This window comes from Dendrobates tinctorius, unplaced genomic scaffold (genome assembly GCF_039654945.1).
Source record: "Dendrobates tinctorius isolate UK_male_01 unplaced genomic scaffold, ASM3965494v1 ptg000001l, whole genome shotgun sequence".
NCBI lineage: Eukaryota > Metazoa > Chordata > Amphibia > Anura > Dendrobatidae > Dendrobates > Dendrobates tinctorius.
In genome coordinates, this window is record NW_027361669.1 from 5,098,260 (window position 1) to 5,113,428 (window position 15,169).

The 15,169-nt window shown below is 45.5% G+C and overlaps 1 protein-coding gene across 1 annotated transcript in view; it reads left to right on the plus strand.

Annotated features, from left to right (window-relative positions):
- Positions 1-15,169, plus strand: part of LOC141057898 (sulfotransferase 2B1-like) — a 190,043-nt gene that overhangs the window by 93,796 nt on the left and 81,078 nt on the right. Inside the window, exon 3 of the mRNA XM_073554311.1 lies at positions 10,526-10,734. Coding sequence (XP_073410412.1) covers positions 10,526-10,734 — 209 coding nt within the window. The remainder of the gene's footprint in view (positions 1-10,525; positions 10,735-15,169) is intronic.

A 15,169-nucleotide genomic window follows, 5' to 3' on the forward strand; every position in this document is an offset into this window, starting at 1 on the left:
ACACGGAGGTCACCACACTCGGCCAAAGGCAAAAGTATAACTGACCGGGGTTGGAGCTTCCCAGGGCTTTAAGAAGCTCTCCCAGAACCAAAAAGAGGCCACAATCATTAACCCGAGGTGTGCAGGTCAAAACCTGCACTGAGCGCCAGACATTAACCCCTGAGGTACAGCTCAAAAACCTGCACTGGGATCATGACAACAATTTTCAATTACATTAGTGCCTAAAGTAATCATAGGATGGCATTCTCGTTTGTCAATATCTACTATAATCAAATCTTGCAATTGCAATTCTACTCGGCCAATCTTGATGGTCACCTCTTTATATCCCATCAGAGGCAAGAGCTGACCATTGCTGGCAAAAATGGCAAGGTCTTTATCTGGGCTATGAGTAATGTCTGAATCTGCCCAGTACTGCTTAAAAAGAACATATGGCATTGTTGTCACCTGGGAGCCAGTGTCCAGTAAAGCGTTCATCGGAAAGCCGTCAATCACGACAGGCAGGACTGGCCGTCCACCTAAGTACTTGTCTTGCCAATTTGGTCGGCCTGGTCATCTTACTCCTGAGGGTTGGCCCTTTGCCCCAGGGGTTGCTTGTTTAAATGACAGGATCTTGCTAGGTGTCCCGCCTTGTTGCAGCAGCGACAGATGGGCTGTCCATCCTTGTCGTAACGATCGCTGTCTCTCCCTCTGGTCGGTGGGATTCTCCTCTGTTGTCGCCACGGGACATCATCTGGACTGGAGACCAGCTGGATCTTTTTCTTTGGAGTCACTTGCAGGGACTGCACAGTTTTCGTGAGTGCAACCACACTTTTGGTTAGTTCCTTGACTTGGAGACGTAAGTCTGCAGCAGAGTCATCATCTTGGGACGGTGTCATGATCCAGCGTGGATTTGACAGTTTAAATGGATAAGTGAACTTTTTTTCCTTTGGCTAGGTGCCAAAGTGATGTGATTGCCCCCGGTGGCCATTAGAATTATTACACGTGGTGTCATTCATTCTAAGTTGCCCCGGTGGTGGTGAGTGGTAGTGCACTTTAGTTTCTTTGGTTTAATGTGCACTTAATTACAAATCAGGTGTTAGGATCTATAAAAGAGAGCCAGGTGTGTACAATGATTGTTGGTGATATTGATTGTGTGTTAGTCATTCACAAGCCTGGATGAATGAAGGAGCTGAACATGAGTCCTGCGCAGCCCAGCCAGAGGGGACAAGTGGCAGCTAGGTGGTCTGCAAGAAGGGCTGGCATGGCGTGGTGGAGTCACAGTTTATGGTGTTGGCAGGAAGTGCTTGCATGGCTTGGTGGAGTGACGACTATGGAGAGAGTTGCACTCAGCATGCGGGACTTGGTTGCTGAGAGCTGGACTCAAGTATGCTTGACTTTTTGGGCAGGAGTTGAACTCATCTTTGGGACTCTGTTACTGGACTTCTGCAATTGGTCGTGGACTCTGCTCCAAGGCTGCACTATGGTGAAGGATCCAGTTATTGGGATGGATCCGGGTGGAGGAGAAGATGCACACAGGTGGTGGGCTCTGTTGCTTGGAGCGTACGCAACAGAGCAAAACTAAGTGGTGTTTCCCCTGTATTGTCATTTTTCCTCATGTGTGTTTTAGTGCAGTGGTGGGATTAGTTTCCACACCGACCAATTCTCTAGTGAGGGTTTAGGTCAGGACGAGCTAGGGTTTTTAGGCTCCTGTTGCGCGCCCGGTGCGGAACCGGCATAGGGAACGTTAGGAGTGCAGGGACACTGACTCAGGGGAGCTCAGGAGGTCTCCACTTCCCTATTCCCTATCGCAGGGCCCACCATTGTTAATGTGTCCCAGGTTTCCCTTATTGTTTAAATTCGCCTTACTGGAGGCAGGCTTTCCAGACTTGTACATACGTGTAATGTCTAAATTCGCCAGTTGGAGGCGGTGTATCCAGCTGCACGTGTTTATTATTTAAATTCACCCCACTGGAGGCGGTGTATCCAGGGTCACGTGCGTCACATGGGTTCGCCTTGCGGTACTCACTGCGTCCAGACACACGTAACCGTGACAGACGGCTTGTCAGTCTCAATAGGGGTCTTTGGAAAGGATGCTGCCTCCTGCTGGTATGTAATTGCAGGATGCTTAGAGGGCTCTGCGCTGCTAGGATTCGGTTCACGCAGCACTCAGATGGCTCTATCCTTAAAGTGTGCAAAGTCCAATTCAGGATTTTGTAGGGCCATTATGTGCAGCTGTGTCCTTTGATTGTTAGACTGGAGTCCCTCTATGAACTGCTCCGTTAGTAATCTATCTTCATCTTGCACGCTCTCAGGGTCAACCTGCTTTACGGCCCGTAGTGCCTCCTGAAGATTAAGAGCATAGTCCCGTATACTGTCCTGCACTCTCTGTTTGCACCCAAAGAATCTCATTTTTATCTCTGTTGCAGTGCGGGTATCAAAAGTGTTCTTCAGTCCGGCCAAGATTTGTTGTACAGTCCCTGGTATATATGGCATTGATAGCTGCATTATTGAGGCTGCGGCTGCGACCGCCACTGAATCTTCACCTGAGTTGGGCATTTTCTTCCTGTTTTTCACTTGCTCACAGTAGAGCACAGCTCCAGCTTCACTGACATGCCCCTCTCTGCTCGCACGCACTGTGTGACGCAGTTATGGCGATTATTTGAAAGCTCAGTTAAGTCTTTAGCACACAATTTAATAAAGTCTATGGCGCACAGTACCCAGCTTTGCCTGGCTACTTTACCCAGCTTTGCTAGGCTCACTAAATCCTGTTTGTGACGTCAGTTGGAGCGCCCAGGTGCGCGTGACCACCGGGCCGGGCTGTGGGGTACTCGGTACCAGGCCCGTCGACTTCAATGGGGGATGGTGTCACGGCGGTGGCAACCCGGTCCGTGGCCCTGGGGCGTCCATTAACCCCTTCCTGACATCCGACGTACTATCCCGTCCACGGTACCCGGGCCCATATGACCGTGGACGGGATAGTACGTCTACCGCGATCAGCGGCGCCCACGTGGTGAGCGCCGCTGATCGCGGCCAGGTGTCAGCTGATTATCACAGCTGACACCCGGCACTATGTGTCAGGGGCGGTCACGGACCGCCCCCGACACGTTAACCCCTTGCACACCGCGATCAAACATGATCGCGGTGTACCGGGAGTTAAAGGGAAGCATCGGCAGGGAGGGGGCTCCCTCCGTGCTTCCCTGAGCCCCCCACGGCAGCGCAATGTGCAGCGCTGCTGCCGGGGGCTCCTATCCTCCAGGCCCCCGAATCCAAGATGGCGACGGGGGCCTTCGGGGACCTGAGGAAGCTGGCTTCCTCAGTGCCTGCAAAGCGCAGGCAAGAGGAAGTCTTCTTCAATGCCTGTGACAGATTGCTGATCTGTCACAGTGATCTGTGATGTGACAGATCAGCGATCTGTCACAGGACAGTGATGTCCCACCTGGGACTATGTAATAAAGTTAAAAAAAAATAAAAAAAAATGTAAAAATAAATTTAAAAAAATCGCCAAATAAATTATAAATTATATTCCCTCAATAAATCCATTTTTTGGAAATAATAAAAAAAAAAACAATAAAAGTACACATATTAGGTATCGCCGCGTCCGTAATGACCCGCCCTATAAAACTGTCCCATTAGTTAACCCTTTTAGTGAACCCCTTAAAAAATAAAAATAAAAAACGAAGCAAAAAATAATGATTTATTATCATACCGCCAAACAAAAAGTGTAATAACGCACGATCAAAAAGACGCATATAAATATCCATGGTACCGCTGAAAACGTCATCTTGTCCCGCAAAAAACGATCCGCCACACAGCATCATCAGCAAAAAAATAAAAAAGTTATAGCTCACAGAATAAAACGATGCAAAAATAATTATTTTTTATATAAAATAGTTTTCATTGCATAAAACCGACAAAAACATAAAAAAACGACCTAAATGAGGTATCGCTGTAACCATACTGACCCAAAGAATAAAACCGCTTTATCAATTTTACCACACGCAGAACGGTGTAAACGCACCCCCCCCAAAAGAAATTCATGAAACGCTGGGTTTTGTTCATTCTGCGTCCCAAAAATAGGAATAAAAAGCGATCAAAAAATGTCACGTGCCCGAAAATGGTACCAATAAAAACGTCAACTCGTCCCGCAAAAAATAAGACCTCACGTGACTCAGTGGGTCAAAATACGGAAAAATTATAGCTCTCAAAATGTGGTGATGCAAAAACTATTTTACAATAAAAAGCGTCTTTTAGCGTGCGACAGCCGCCAAACATAAAAACCGCCATAAATAGTAAATCAAACCCCCCGTTATCACCCCCTTAGTTAGGGAAAAATAATAAAACTAAAAAAAAAGTATTTGTCTCCATTTTCCCGTTAGGGTAAGGCTGTGTGCGCACGCTGCGGATTAGGTGCGGATTTATCCGCGCGGATTTTGTAAAATCCGCAGGTGAAACCGCAGGTCAAAAGACCTGCGGTTTTACCTGCGGATTGCTCTGCGGTTTTGTCCTGCGGTTTTTCATCTCCTCAATAGAGGAGATGGCAAACCACAGGAGAATCCGCAGAAAGAATTGACATGTCAATTCTTTCTGCGGATTGAAAACCGCAGATAATCCGCGCGGAAAATTCCGCACCGTCTGCACTGCGGTTTTTGATTCCCATAGGGGTCCGCAGCAGCCAAAACCGCTGCAGAACCGCAGCAAAATCCGCAGCGTGTGCACCCAGCCTTAGGGTTAGGGCTAGGGTTAGGGCTAGGGTTAGGGCTAGGGTTAGGGTTAGGGTTAGGGCTAGGGTTAGGGCTAGGGTTAGGGCTCAGATTAGGGTTAGGGGTGTGTTGGGTTTAGGGTTGGAGTTATAATTGGGGGTTTCCACTGTTTGGGCACATCAGGGGCTCTCCAAATGCAACATGGCGTCTGATCTCAATTCCAGCCAATTCTGAGTTGAAAAAGTCAAATGGTGCTCCTTCCCTTCCAAGCTCTGCCATGCGCCCAAACAGTGTTTTACCCCCACATGTAGGGTATCAGCCTACTCAGGACAAATTGCAAAACAATTTTTGGGGTCCAATTTCTCCTGTTACCCTTAGGAAAATAAAAAATTGGGGGCAAAAATATCATTTTTGTGGAAAAAAATGATTTTTTTATTTTCACGTCCGAGTGTTATAAACTTCTGTGAAGCACTTGGGGGTTCAAAGTGCTCACCACACATCTAGATAAGTTCCGTGGGGGGTCTAGTGTCCAAAATGGGGTCACTTGTGGGGAGTTTCAATAGTTTAGGTACATCAGGGGCTCTCCAAACGCACATGACACCCGCAGACCATTCCATCAAAGTCTGCATTCCAAAACGTCACTGCTTCCCTTCCGAGCCCCGACGTGTGTCCATACAGTAGTTTTCTCCCACATATGGGGTGTCAGCGTACTCAGGCCAAATTGGACAACAACTTTTGGGGGTCCAATTTCTCCTGTTACCCTTGGGAAAATGAAAAAATTGGGGACTAATTGATCATGTTTCTGGAAAAGATACGATTTTTTTATTTTCATGCCCTGGCATTATAAACTTCAGTGAAGCCCTTGGGGGTTCAAAGTGCTCACCTCACATCTAGATAAGTTCCTTAGTGGGTCTAGTTTTCAAAATGGGATCATTTGTGGGGGGTTTCCACTGTTTAGGTACATTAGGGGCTCTCCAAAGGCAACATGACACCCGCAGACCATTCCATCAAAGTCTGCATTCCAAAACGTCACTACTTCCCTTCCGAGCCCCGACGTGTGCCCATACAGTAGTTTTCTCCCACATATGGGGTATCAGCATACTCAGGACAAATTGGACAACAACTTTTGGGGTCCAATTTCTCCTGGTACCCTTGGGAAAATAAAAAATGGTGACTAAAAGATCATGTTTGTGGAAAAAATACGAATTTTTTATTTTCACGCCCGGGCGTTATAAACTTCTGTGAAGCACTGGGGGGTTCAAAGTGCTCACCACACATCTAGATAAGTTCCTTAGTGGGTCTAGTTTACAAAATGGTGTCATTTGTGGGGGGTTTCCACTGTTTAGGTACATTAGGGGTTCTCCAAAGGCAACATGACACCCGCAGACCATTCCATCAAAGTCTGCATTCCAAAACGTCACTACTTCCCTTCCGAGCCCCGACGTGTGCCCATACAGTAGTTTTTTCCCACATATGGGGTATCAGCATACTCAGGACAAATTGGACAACAACTTTTGGGGTCCAATTTCTCCTGGTACCCTTGGGAAAATAAAAAAATGGTGACTAAAAGATCATGTTTGTGGAAAAAATACGAATTAATTATTTTCACGCCCGGGCATTATAAACTTCTGTGAAGCACTGGGGGGTTCAAAGTGCTCACCACACATCTAGATAAGTTCCTTAGGGGGTCTAGTTTCCAAAATGGTGTCATTTGTGGGGGGTTTCCACTGTTTTGGTACATCAGGAGTTTTCCAAACGCGACATGGTGTCCGATCTCAATTCCAGCCAAAAACGTCAAATGGCGCTGCTTCCCTTCCGAGCTCTGCCATGCGCCCAAATAGTGGTTTACCCCCACATGTGGGGTATCAGCATACTCAGAACAAATTGCACAATAACTTTTACGGTCTTGTTACCCTTGGAAAAAAAAGAATTGAGGGTGAAAAGATCATTTTTGTGGAAAAAATATGATTTTTTAATTGTATGGCTTTATGTTATAAACTTCTGTGAAGCCCATGGGGGTTCAAAGTTCTCACCACACATCTAGATAAGTTCCTTAGGGGGTCTAGTTTCCAAAATGGTGTCATTTGTGGGGGATTTCCACTGTTTTGGTACATCAGGGGTTTTCCAAACGCGACATGGTGTCCGATCTCAATTCCAGCCAAAAACGTCAAATGGCGCTGCTTCCCTTCCGAGCTCTGCCATGCGCCCAAATAGTGGTTTACCCCCACATGTGGGGTATCAGCGTACTCAGGACAAATTGCACAATAACTTTTAGGGTCCTGTTACCCTTGGAAAAATAAGAATTGGGGGTGAAAAGATCATTTTTGTGGAAAAAATATGATTTTTTAATTGTATGGCTTTATGATATAAACTTCTGTGAAGCCCATGGGGGTTCAAAGTTCTCACCACACATCTAGATAAGTTCCTTAGGGGGTCTAGTTTCCAAAATGGTGTCATTTGTGCGGGGTTTCCACTGTTTTGGTACATCAGGGGTTTTCCAAACGCGACATGGTGTCCGATCTCAATTCCAGCCAAAAACGTCAAATGGCACTGCTTCCCTTCCGAGCTCTGCCATGCGCCCAAATAGTGGTTTACCCCCACATGTGGGGTATCAGCGTACTCAGGACAAATTGCACAATAACTTTTAGGGTCCTGTTACCCTTGGGAAAATAAAAATTGGGGGTGAAAAGATCATTTTTGTGGAAAAAATATGATTTTTTAATTGTACCGCTGTACGTTATAAACTTCTGTAAAGCCCTTGTGGGTTCAAAGTTCTCACCACATATCTAGATAAGTTCCTTGGGGGGTCTAGTTTCCAAAATGGGGTCACTTGTAGGGGGTTTCCACTGTTTAGGTACATCAGGGACTCTCCAAACGTGACATGGCGTCCGATCTGAATTCCAGCCAATTTTGCATTGAAAAAGTCAAACGGCGCTCCTTCCATTCTGAGCTCTGCCATGCGCCGAAACAGTCGTTCCCCCCCACAAATCAGGTATCAGTGTACTCAGGACAAATTGCACAATAACTTTTGCAGTCCAATTTCTCCTGTTACCCTTGGTAAAATAAAAAAAATTGAACCTGAAGTATTTTTTTTGTGAAAAAAAGTTAGATGTTCATTTCTTTTTAAATATTCAAAAAAATTCCTGTGACGCACCTAATGGGTTAATAAACTTCTTGAATGTGGTTTTGAGCACCTTAAGGGGTTCAGTTTTTAGAATGGTGTCACTTTTGGGTATTTTCTATCATATAGACCCCTCAAAGTGGCTTCAAATGTGATGTGGTCCTAAAAATAAAATGGTGTTGTAAAAATGAGAAATCGCTGGTCAACTTTTAACCCTTATAACTTCCTAACAAAAAAAAATTTTGGTTCCAAAGTTGTGCTGATGTAAAGTAAACATGTGGGAAATGTTACTTATCAAGTTTTTTGTGTGCCGTATCTCTGTGATTTAAGGGCATAAAAATTCAAAGTTGGAAAATTGCGAAATTTTCAAAATTTTTGCCAAATTTCCATTTTTTTCACAAATAAACGCAAGTTATTTGAATGAAATTTTACCACTAACATGAAGTACAATATGTCACGAGAAAACAATGTCAGAATCACCGGGATCAATGGAAGCGTTCCAGAGTTATGACCTCATAAAGGTACAGTGGTCAGTATTGTAAAAATTGGCCCGGTCATGAACGTGCAAACCACCCTTGGGGTGAAGGGGTTAAATAATAAAATAGGGAAAGGGGAAAAGTTGTCTGAGATGTTGTTAGATGTGGTAAAAATGAAGATAGACTTTATAGATGGTTAAATATGTGACACCACCAGTGGTATTCTGGTCAGCGGTGACCAGCGCTGTGGTGTTGTTCCCCTGAGACTGTTGGTGTGTCACAGCTGAGGTGAAAATAGCTCTCCACAGGTAGAGCAATTGTCCCAGGGCAAAGATGTTTGATCAATAGTTAAGATGGCTGTGAACATTGGGGTGCACAGAAATGAGAGAAGGACACAGAGAGGTGCAGTTTCTTTACCTTTTACTGGTAATTGGTTGCAATCCGGAGTACCACATACAGGTGATGGAATGAGTCCGGCTCACCTGGAGGCATTCAGGGGATCCACCCTGCCAGGTGGGGGTTTAGGACCTTCCTTCTGCGCTTTGTGTGTGGGTCTCTGCTGTTTGTAACTAAGCCGAGACCCTCTATTTGTGTGATGATTTCACTAACCTGTACAGCTGTCAGCATGAGCCTATTCCACGGGTACCGTCCTTTTCACCGTCGGCCCCGGGCTCCTTATCTGCTGCCGTGCCTTCAGGTGTTCAACGTCACCCAGGAACTTACAGTCCCCTGTACTTTCAAATTCGGTGGCAGGACATACAGCTCCTGCCCACCCAGGACTCTGGTGTCCCTTTCTCTCTATTAGCGCTTCACTCTGGGGTCTGCTATATGCAGTTTTAGATTCCCCAAAGCCCCTTCTCTCTGCTATCGTCCTTCCCCTCCTGTCAGATCAGCTCTCCGTCTCTAACTGACTGGATCTTCCAGAAAGATCTTTTTTACCTCACGTTTAACTGTCTTGTCATTTCTCTCTCAGCTCAAAGCTGCTCTCGTTTCCATGACAACTCCCTCAGCTGATTTCTAGCTGACTCACCAACCCCCTCTGCTGGCCAGAATTTATAAGGCAACTCCCTTTTCTGACCTGTAGCAGGAATTGTGATTTAATCTATGATACCTGGCATGGGGCCCTCTTTCTGCCTCCAAGCATGACATCACCTCTTAGAGGGAGGCAATGTCACTCTGACAACTAGACTCTGGGGTGTCACACTATCATTGTATGGAAAGGTCTCCACAGCTGCACATACTCCATGTAATTCACACTATCAGGGCTAACATTGATCACATCAGTTAACCTCTCAAATGCCATGGTCAAGCATGATTGTGGCATTTAAAAGTCATCAAGACAAATTGAAAATAAATGTTTAAATCACTATTTTCTCCAATAGTATAAAAATTTTAAAAAAGTCAGAGAAATAAAAATGGAGGAAAGAAATGAAAGTAGACAAAAAAAAAATCATCTGGTTCTAGAAGGGTTGTAATGAGTCCTGATAGAGATTTTGCTTTGGGACATACAAGCTTCAAGTTGAGCTACTGCAAACTTCCTCTCTACCATATGCATCAAGACGTATTTGTCTTTCAAAGGAAGTTAGATTTAGAAAATGAGCAATTTCTAAAATCGGGTTTTTGTGTTCCAAGTATTTTTTTTTTATTTGGCAATGTTTATTTTTCATTTACAATCTTTCTTTTCACACTAGCCACTGTGGCTATTTCTTACTCATATTTCCTCTCCTTTCAGGATGAGTTTTCAGCAGGCTCATTATTATCAAAGGTAGGATACCATTGATTGGGTGCACCTAATTCAGCATTCACACTAGCTGATGTCACAGCTGACTCTGCTTCATCTCTTTTCAGAATGACTTTTGCACACTCTTAATAGATGCTTCAATATAAAAGATAGGGTCAGAGTCTGCTCATTGCTGCTAAAGTCCATGTCAATTTCCTGAAACAACAGAAATAACAACAGAAAATAACCCTGGAGTCTAATAAAGCCTTGGTGGCCAGTGTGAAAACTGCTACATTGCTAATTTTATATTTTTAATATTTAATACAGACTGTGATATATTAAAAAACATTGCCAAAACTGTTTACAAAATACCTTAAGCACAAAAAGGTGGTTTAAAAATTCAATTTCTTAATATATCTTCCCTTTAAATCCAAGTACAGTCAGCCAGTACCTCTCAAAATTTGAGGTAATAAATATTTTGCCCAAGTAAAAAAATTATAACAAAATGTGTAACTATTACTTCTTGTAGGTACTAACTGGATGATTGAAATCTTAAATTTAATTAAACACAAAGGAGATGTTGAAAAAAGCAACGTTGTGCCTATCTACATGAGATCACCATGGTATGAAACAGTTGGATCTGATGAAACCATTAAAACAATGGAGTCTCCAAGAATATTATCTTCACACCTACCACAACACATTTTTGCTAAATCTTTTTCCAGATCTAAGGCAAAAGTAAGTATAATGTAATGCTTCACTTTCTAAATCCATATGTTAGGCTAACTGGGAGAGTTGCAGCAGGCAGGTAAGTCACGCTGGAAACAGGATGCAGAGGTACCGCAGGCGGACAGGAGACGTGGAACAGGTAGCAGAGGTCCTGAAGATTGCAGGCAGTCAGGAGACCGAGAGCAGGCAGCAGAGATCTTGGAGCCATATGCAAAGCCCAACATCGAGCATAACAGACTTCAGTGAACCACTCATTATGGGAGAGGGATAACATAAATATTGGAACAGTTCATAGATAAGGAATGTGAAAGTTTTATTGCCCTCTGATTGGGGTCTGGTTCTTTGTTGTGATGACCCCAGAAGTTCTAAAGGGCAAATTCCTTAATTGATGTAAAAAGACATAAATCCATGCGACACATTCATTTCTGCACTGAGTGTGTCAAAAGTTGTCATAAATTTATACTCTCAGACTCTTCTGTCTTTCTGAGACTTGACGTTACCTTTTAATACAAGTAATTTAATGTCCATCATGCCATGACCGGGGATGCAAAAATGTATTAGTTATAGAATGAGTTGTCAAAACACATCCTGGGATACAAGATAAATTACAGAATATGGGGGAACTTTCCATATGTCAGAGTGACCTGGTTCAAGAATTGAAGTTCTCAAGAGAATTTGGGCTGAATCCGCAGAATTTTGGGTGGTTATACTGTAGGGGATGGGAATTGAATACCCCTTTAATGCCTCCTCCCCTTTAAGAGTTCTCATGTAAAGATGCTATTAATGTAAATATCCTATTATGCTTCGGTACTGCTACATGGCTGTGTATTACCGACTGTCCAGAAGCTGGGTCGCACCGCAGTGGAATTCCTGACCGTGGACCAGCAACCAGAACAGGTAGACCGGTAGATGTTGAAGATATTCCTGTGGGATGAGGTCAGGACACCAGAGCCCCAGTGTCCTCGGCTGCGACTACCATCCTGCCCTCCTCTTACAATACTATATCATCATATGTTAGGCATCAGGTTCCTGTCGCTGCACAACAGGAATCCCGAGCCTTGCCTTTGGCGGTCTCCCATTCCTCTCCGGCCGCAGAGGAGGCTGCTCACAGCAGACTCGTCGATCCTGGCGCTCTGCTCAGACTAGCACTGTGGGTTTGGTTGCTGCTGCCACCTCTGGTCCAGCTATAGCAACGCATGCTGGTCAGCAGGGAGCTACTCCATGGACGAAGTCCTCCTTTCGGTCCACTGAGCAGGCCCATGGGACGATCTCTCATTGGAGATCGGAGGTCACATGCTCAGGTCCTGCTCCTGCTCTGATTGGACCATCAGGAAGGTCCCAGAAGGTGGTTTTGAAAGCCTCACATGGCCGCACCGCCATGCGCTATGATAGAGAGTAATTCCCTTGGTTATAGTGGTGTGTGTGATGATGGATGTATGAGACTGATGAATGACTCATTATGACTCCCCTCCCTCGGTTGTGTATGAGTTACGGTCACAGAGTTAGAGTCAACACTCAGTACTGGTACTGCTTAGCGCCACAATGCAGTCAGCTCTCTTATCCATTAGCGCCAGTGTGCGCCAGTCAGCACAGGCATCACTACCGCATGTTTCGCATCATCCGTCTGTACGGCGCCGTGCACAGATTGTGTGCTTTCCAGCACTAAGCTCAGGCTGGTTAGTGGCGACCGCAAGCGCAGTGTCCCGTGACCACATGCTAGCGCTCCTCTAGCCGTAGCCTGTGAGGTTTAAAAGGCTACGGCATCGGTTCTGCAGTAACAGAGCCAGCTTCCTATCACACTGGGTCAGTGGTTACCCGCCGGTGTCCAGTGAGCATCTTGCTACACGCTGTCTGTTGTTGTATAGCAGCAGTATACCATCTCTGCACAGTGGGCCCCGGGTCGCGATCGCACTTATATATATTTTATATTCAGTGCGATCCGCAACCCTAACATCATAGAATTTGGAAACAACAATATGTCCTTGACAATTTCTGGGAATTGAAGGGAAAACCATCAGGCCATAAAAATATCCACACACAGACAGATGATAACTGAGAACATAGTTCATTCTTCCATAACAGTATCTTCTTGTATTTAATTCAGTTTAGGAGACAGAAATTAACCATTTATTTCACACCTTGTAGGGCAGTTAATAATGAGGCTAATCTGTCCTGTTTCTCGGAGGTTGAGGCTTCCGGGGGCCCATGGCCAGATTGCCCTCATATGCGGAGGGTAGGGAGCAATCCTGCAGCTCCGCTGCCTGCAAGAGGAGATATCAGCAGAGCGGAGGTGCAGGGATTTGTCCTCTGATTCCTGCCCGCCACTTTCTGTCTGACACAGGCACGTAGGCTGCATGATGTCAGCAAGCAACATGCACCTGTTTCAGAAAGAAAGTTGCAGGAGACAATGCTGCCGCAGGTGAACATGTGGAGAGGTGAGTGGTGGTAGTGGTGGTGTTTGTTTTGCTAACAATACAATGGGAGGGATATGGGGAAGAGGGCAATGATGGGGGTGGTGGGGGAGAGGACAATGTTGAAGGTGGGGGAGAGGACATTGGTGGGGTAGAGGACAATGATGGATGTGGGGGAGAAGTAATTGATGGAGGTGGGTAGATGGGATTCGGGGAGATGACAGTGATGGAGATGTTGAGAGGAGCAGCTTCCTTTTTAGCCGACGCCTCGGCCGACTCTGTTAGGTTAGCAGCAAGATCAGCAAACTTCTCTAATGCTGCCCGTAGAGCCCTATGGCTCAGAAGCTGGACGGGGGATGCTCAGTCCAAGACTAGGCTATGCTCTATCCCGTGTGAGGGGAAATATCTTTTTGGTCAAGTTCTGGACGATATTCTAGATAAGGCAGCAGGCAAGAAAAAAGGTTTCCCTAGTGTGCCCCATCCTCAGTTTAAAAGTTCCTTTCGCAGGAGAAGGTATATCAAGAGTAGGCCCGCCAAGGAACAGGGCGACTGGAGGGATAACAAACAGTAGAGCAAGGGTTTCATGTTTGGGGATTCCTCGATGATGACCCGAAAATACTCCAAGAGATGGGCAGTCACAGGTAGGAGGAAGGCTGTCCAACTTCCAAACTGCCTGGGAGGAAATCTCGGCCAATGCCTGAGTGCCTAATATAATAAGATCAGGTCTGAGACTAGAGTTTACATCCACCCCCCAGGCACAGCATCAGGATCTCGCCCCCAGATCCTGGAAAGAACAACAGACCCTGGATGCAGAAGTGTTGCTCCTACTTCAAAAGAGGGTGCTGGTGGAGGAGCCTGTTCAGCAGCAGGGGAGGGGATTTTATTCCCCCCTGATTCTGATAAGAAAGCCTGACCAGTCATTCAGACTATTATCAGTCTGAAAGACCTCAACAAGTTCCTGGTCTACAGACCAAAATGGAGTAAATAAAAACAGCGATAAAGATCTTGTTCCTGGGCTGTTATATGATAGTCTTGGATTTAAAGGACGCATATCACCATGTCCCCATTCATCAGGAAGACCAGCAATTCCTAATGGTAGCGGTATATGTAAATGGACATGTCAGACATTTCCCGTTACAGTGCTCTGCCCTTTGGTCTGTCCATGGCCCCGAGAATCTTCACAAAGATTGTTCTAAAGGTGACGACGCATTTACGGGAAAAGAACGGGTTAGTAGTGCCTTATCTGGACAATTTTTTAGTGATCAACAGAACAGAACACGAATGCAGTTCTCAGCTAAATCACATTCGAGCCACTATGTCCAAGCTAGGTTGGATGATAAATATTGAAAAGTCGACGCTGCAGCCCCTGAACGTTCAATCCTTCTTAGGGCTTATTTTGGACTCAGAAAAGCTGGTCTGTCTCGTACCAGAGGAAAAGAAAGACAGGATTATTGCCCTAGTGTCAGTGGTATTGGACAACCCGATCATGTCTCTGAGGAAAGCCATGTCCCTTCTAAGATCAATGACATCATGCATTCCATCAGTGCAGTGGGCCCAATATCATTTCATGGCCTTTCAGCAGGATGTCCTAGAGCGGGAAAGAAAGCTTGTGGGAAGCTTAGAGGGAAAGATTATGCTCTCCCAGGAAGCAGTAGACTCCATGACCTGGTGACTGGATCCAGGAAATCTATAGCAAGGCATGCCATGGTCCCTCCAAATATCGGATGTAATAGTGACAGACGCAAGCGCGGAAGGATGGGGCTCGCATCTCAGGGACCATATAATTCAGGGAATCTGGGCAGAGGCAGAAACAGGTCGTTCCTCAAAATACAGGGAACTGCTAGCAATCAAGAATGCAGCAATAATTTTCCTTCCTCATTTGGAAGGGAGCCACGTTCGAATAATGTTGGACAATCGAACATCTGTAGCCTATATCAATTACCAGGGGAGTACAAGCTCTCGGCCCCTAATACGGTTAGCTCGGGAAATTCTCCAGGTTATGCAGGAACATCAGCTGCAGATATCGGCCCTAC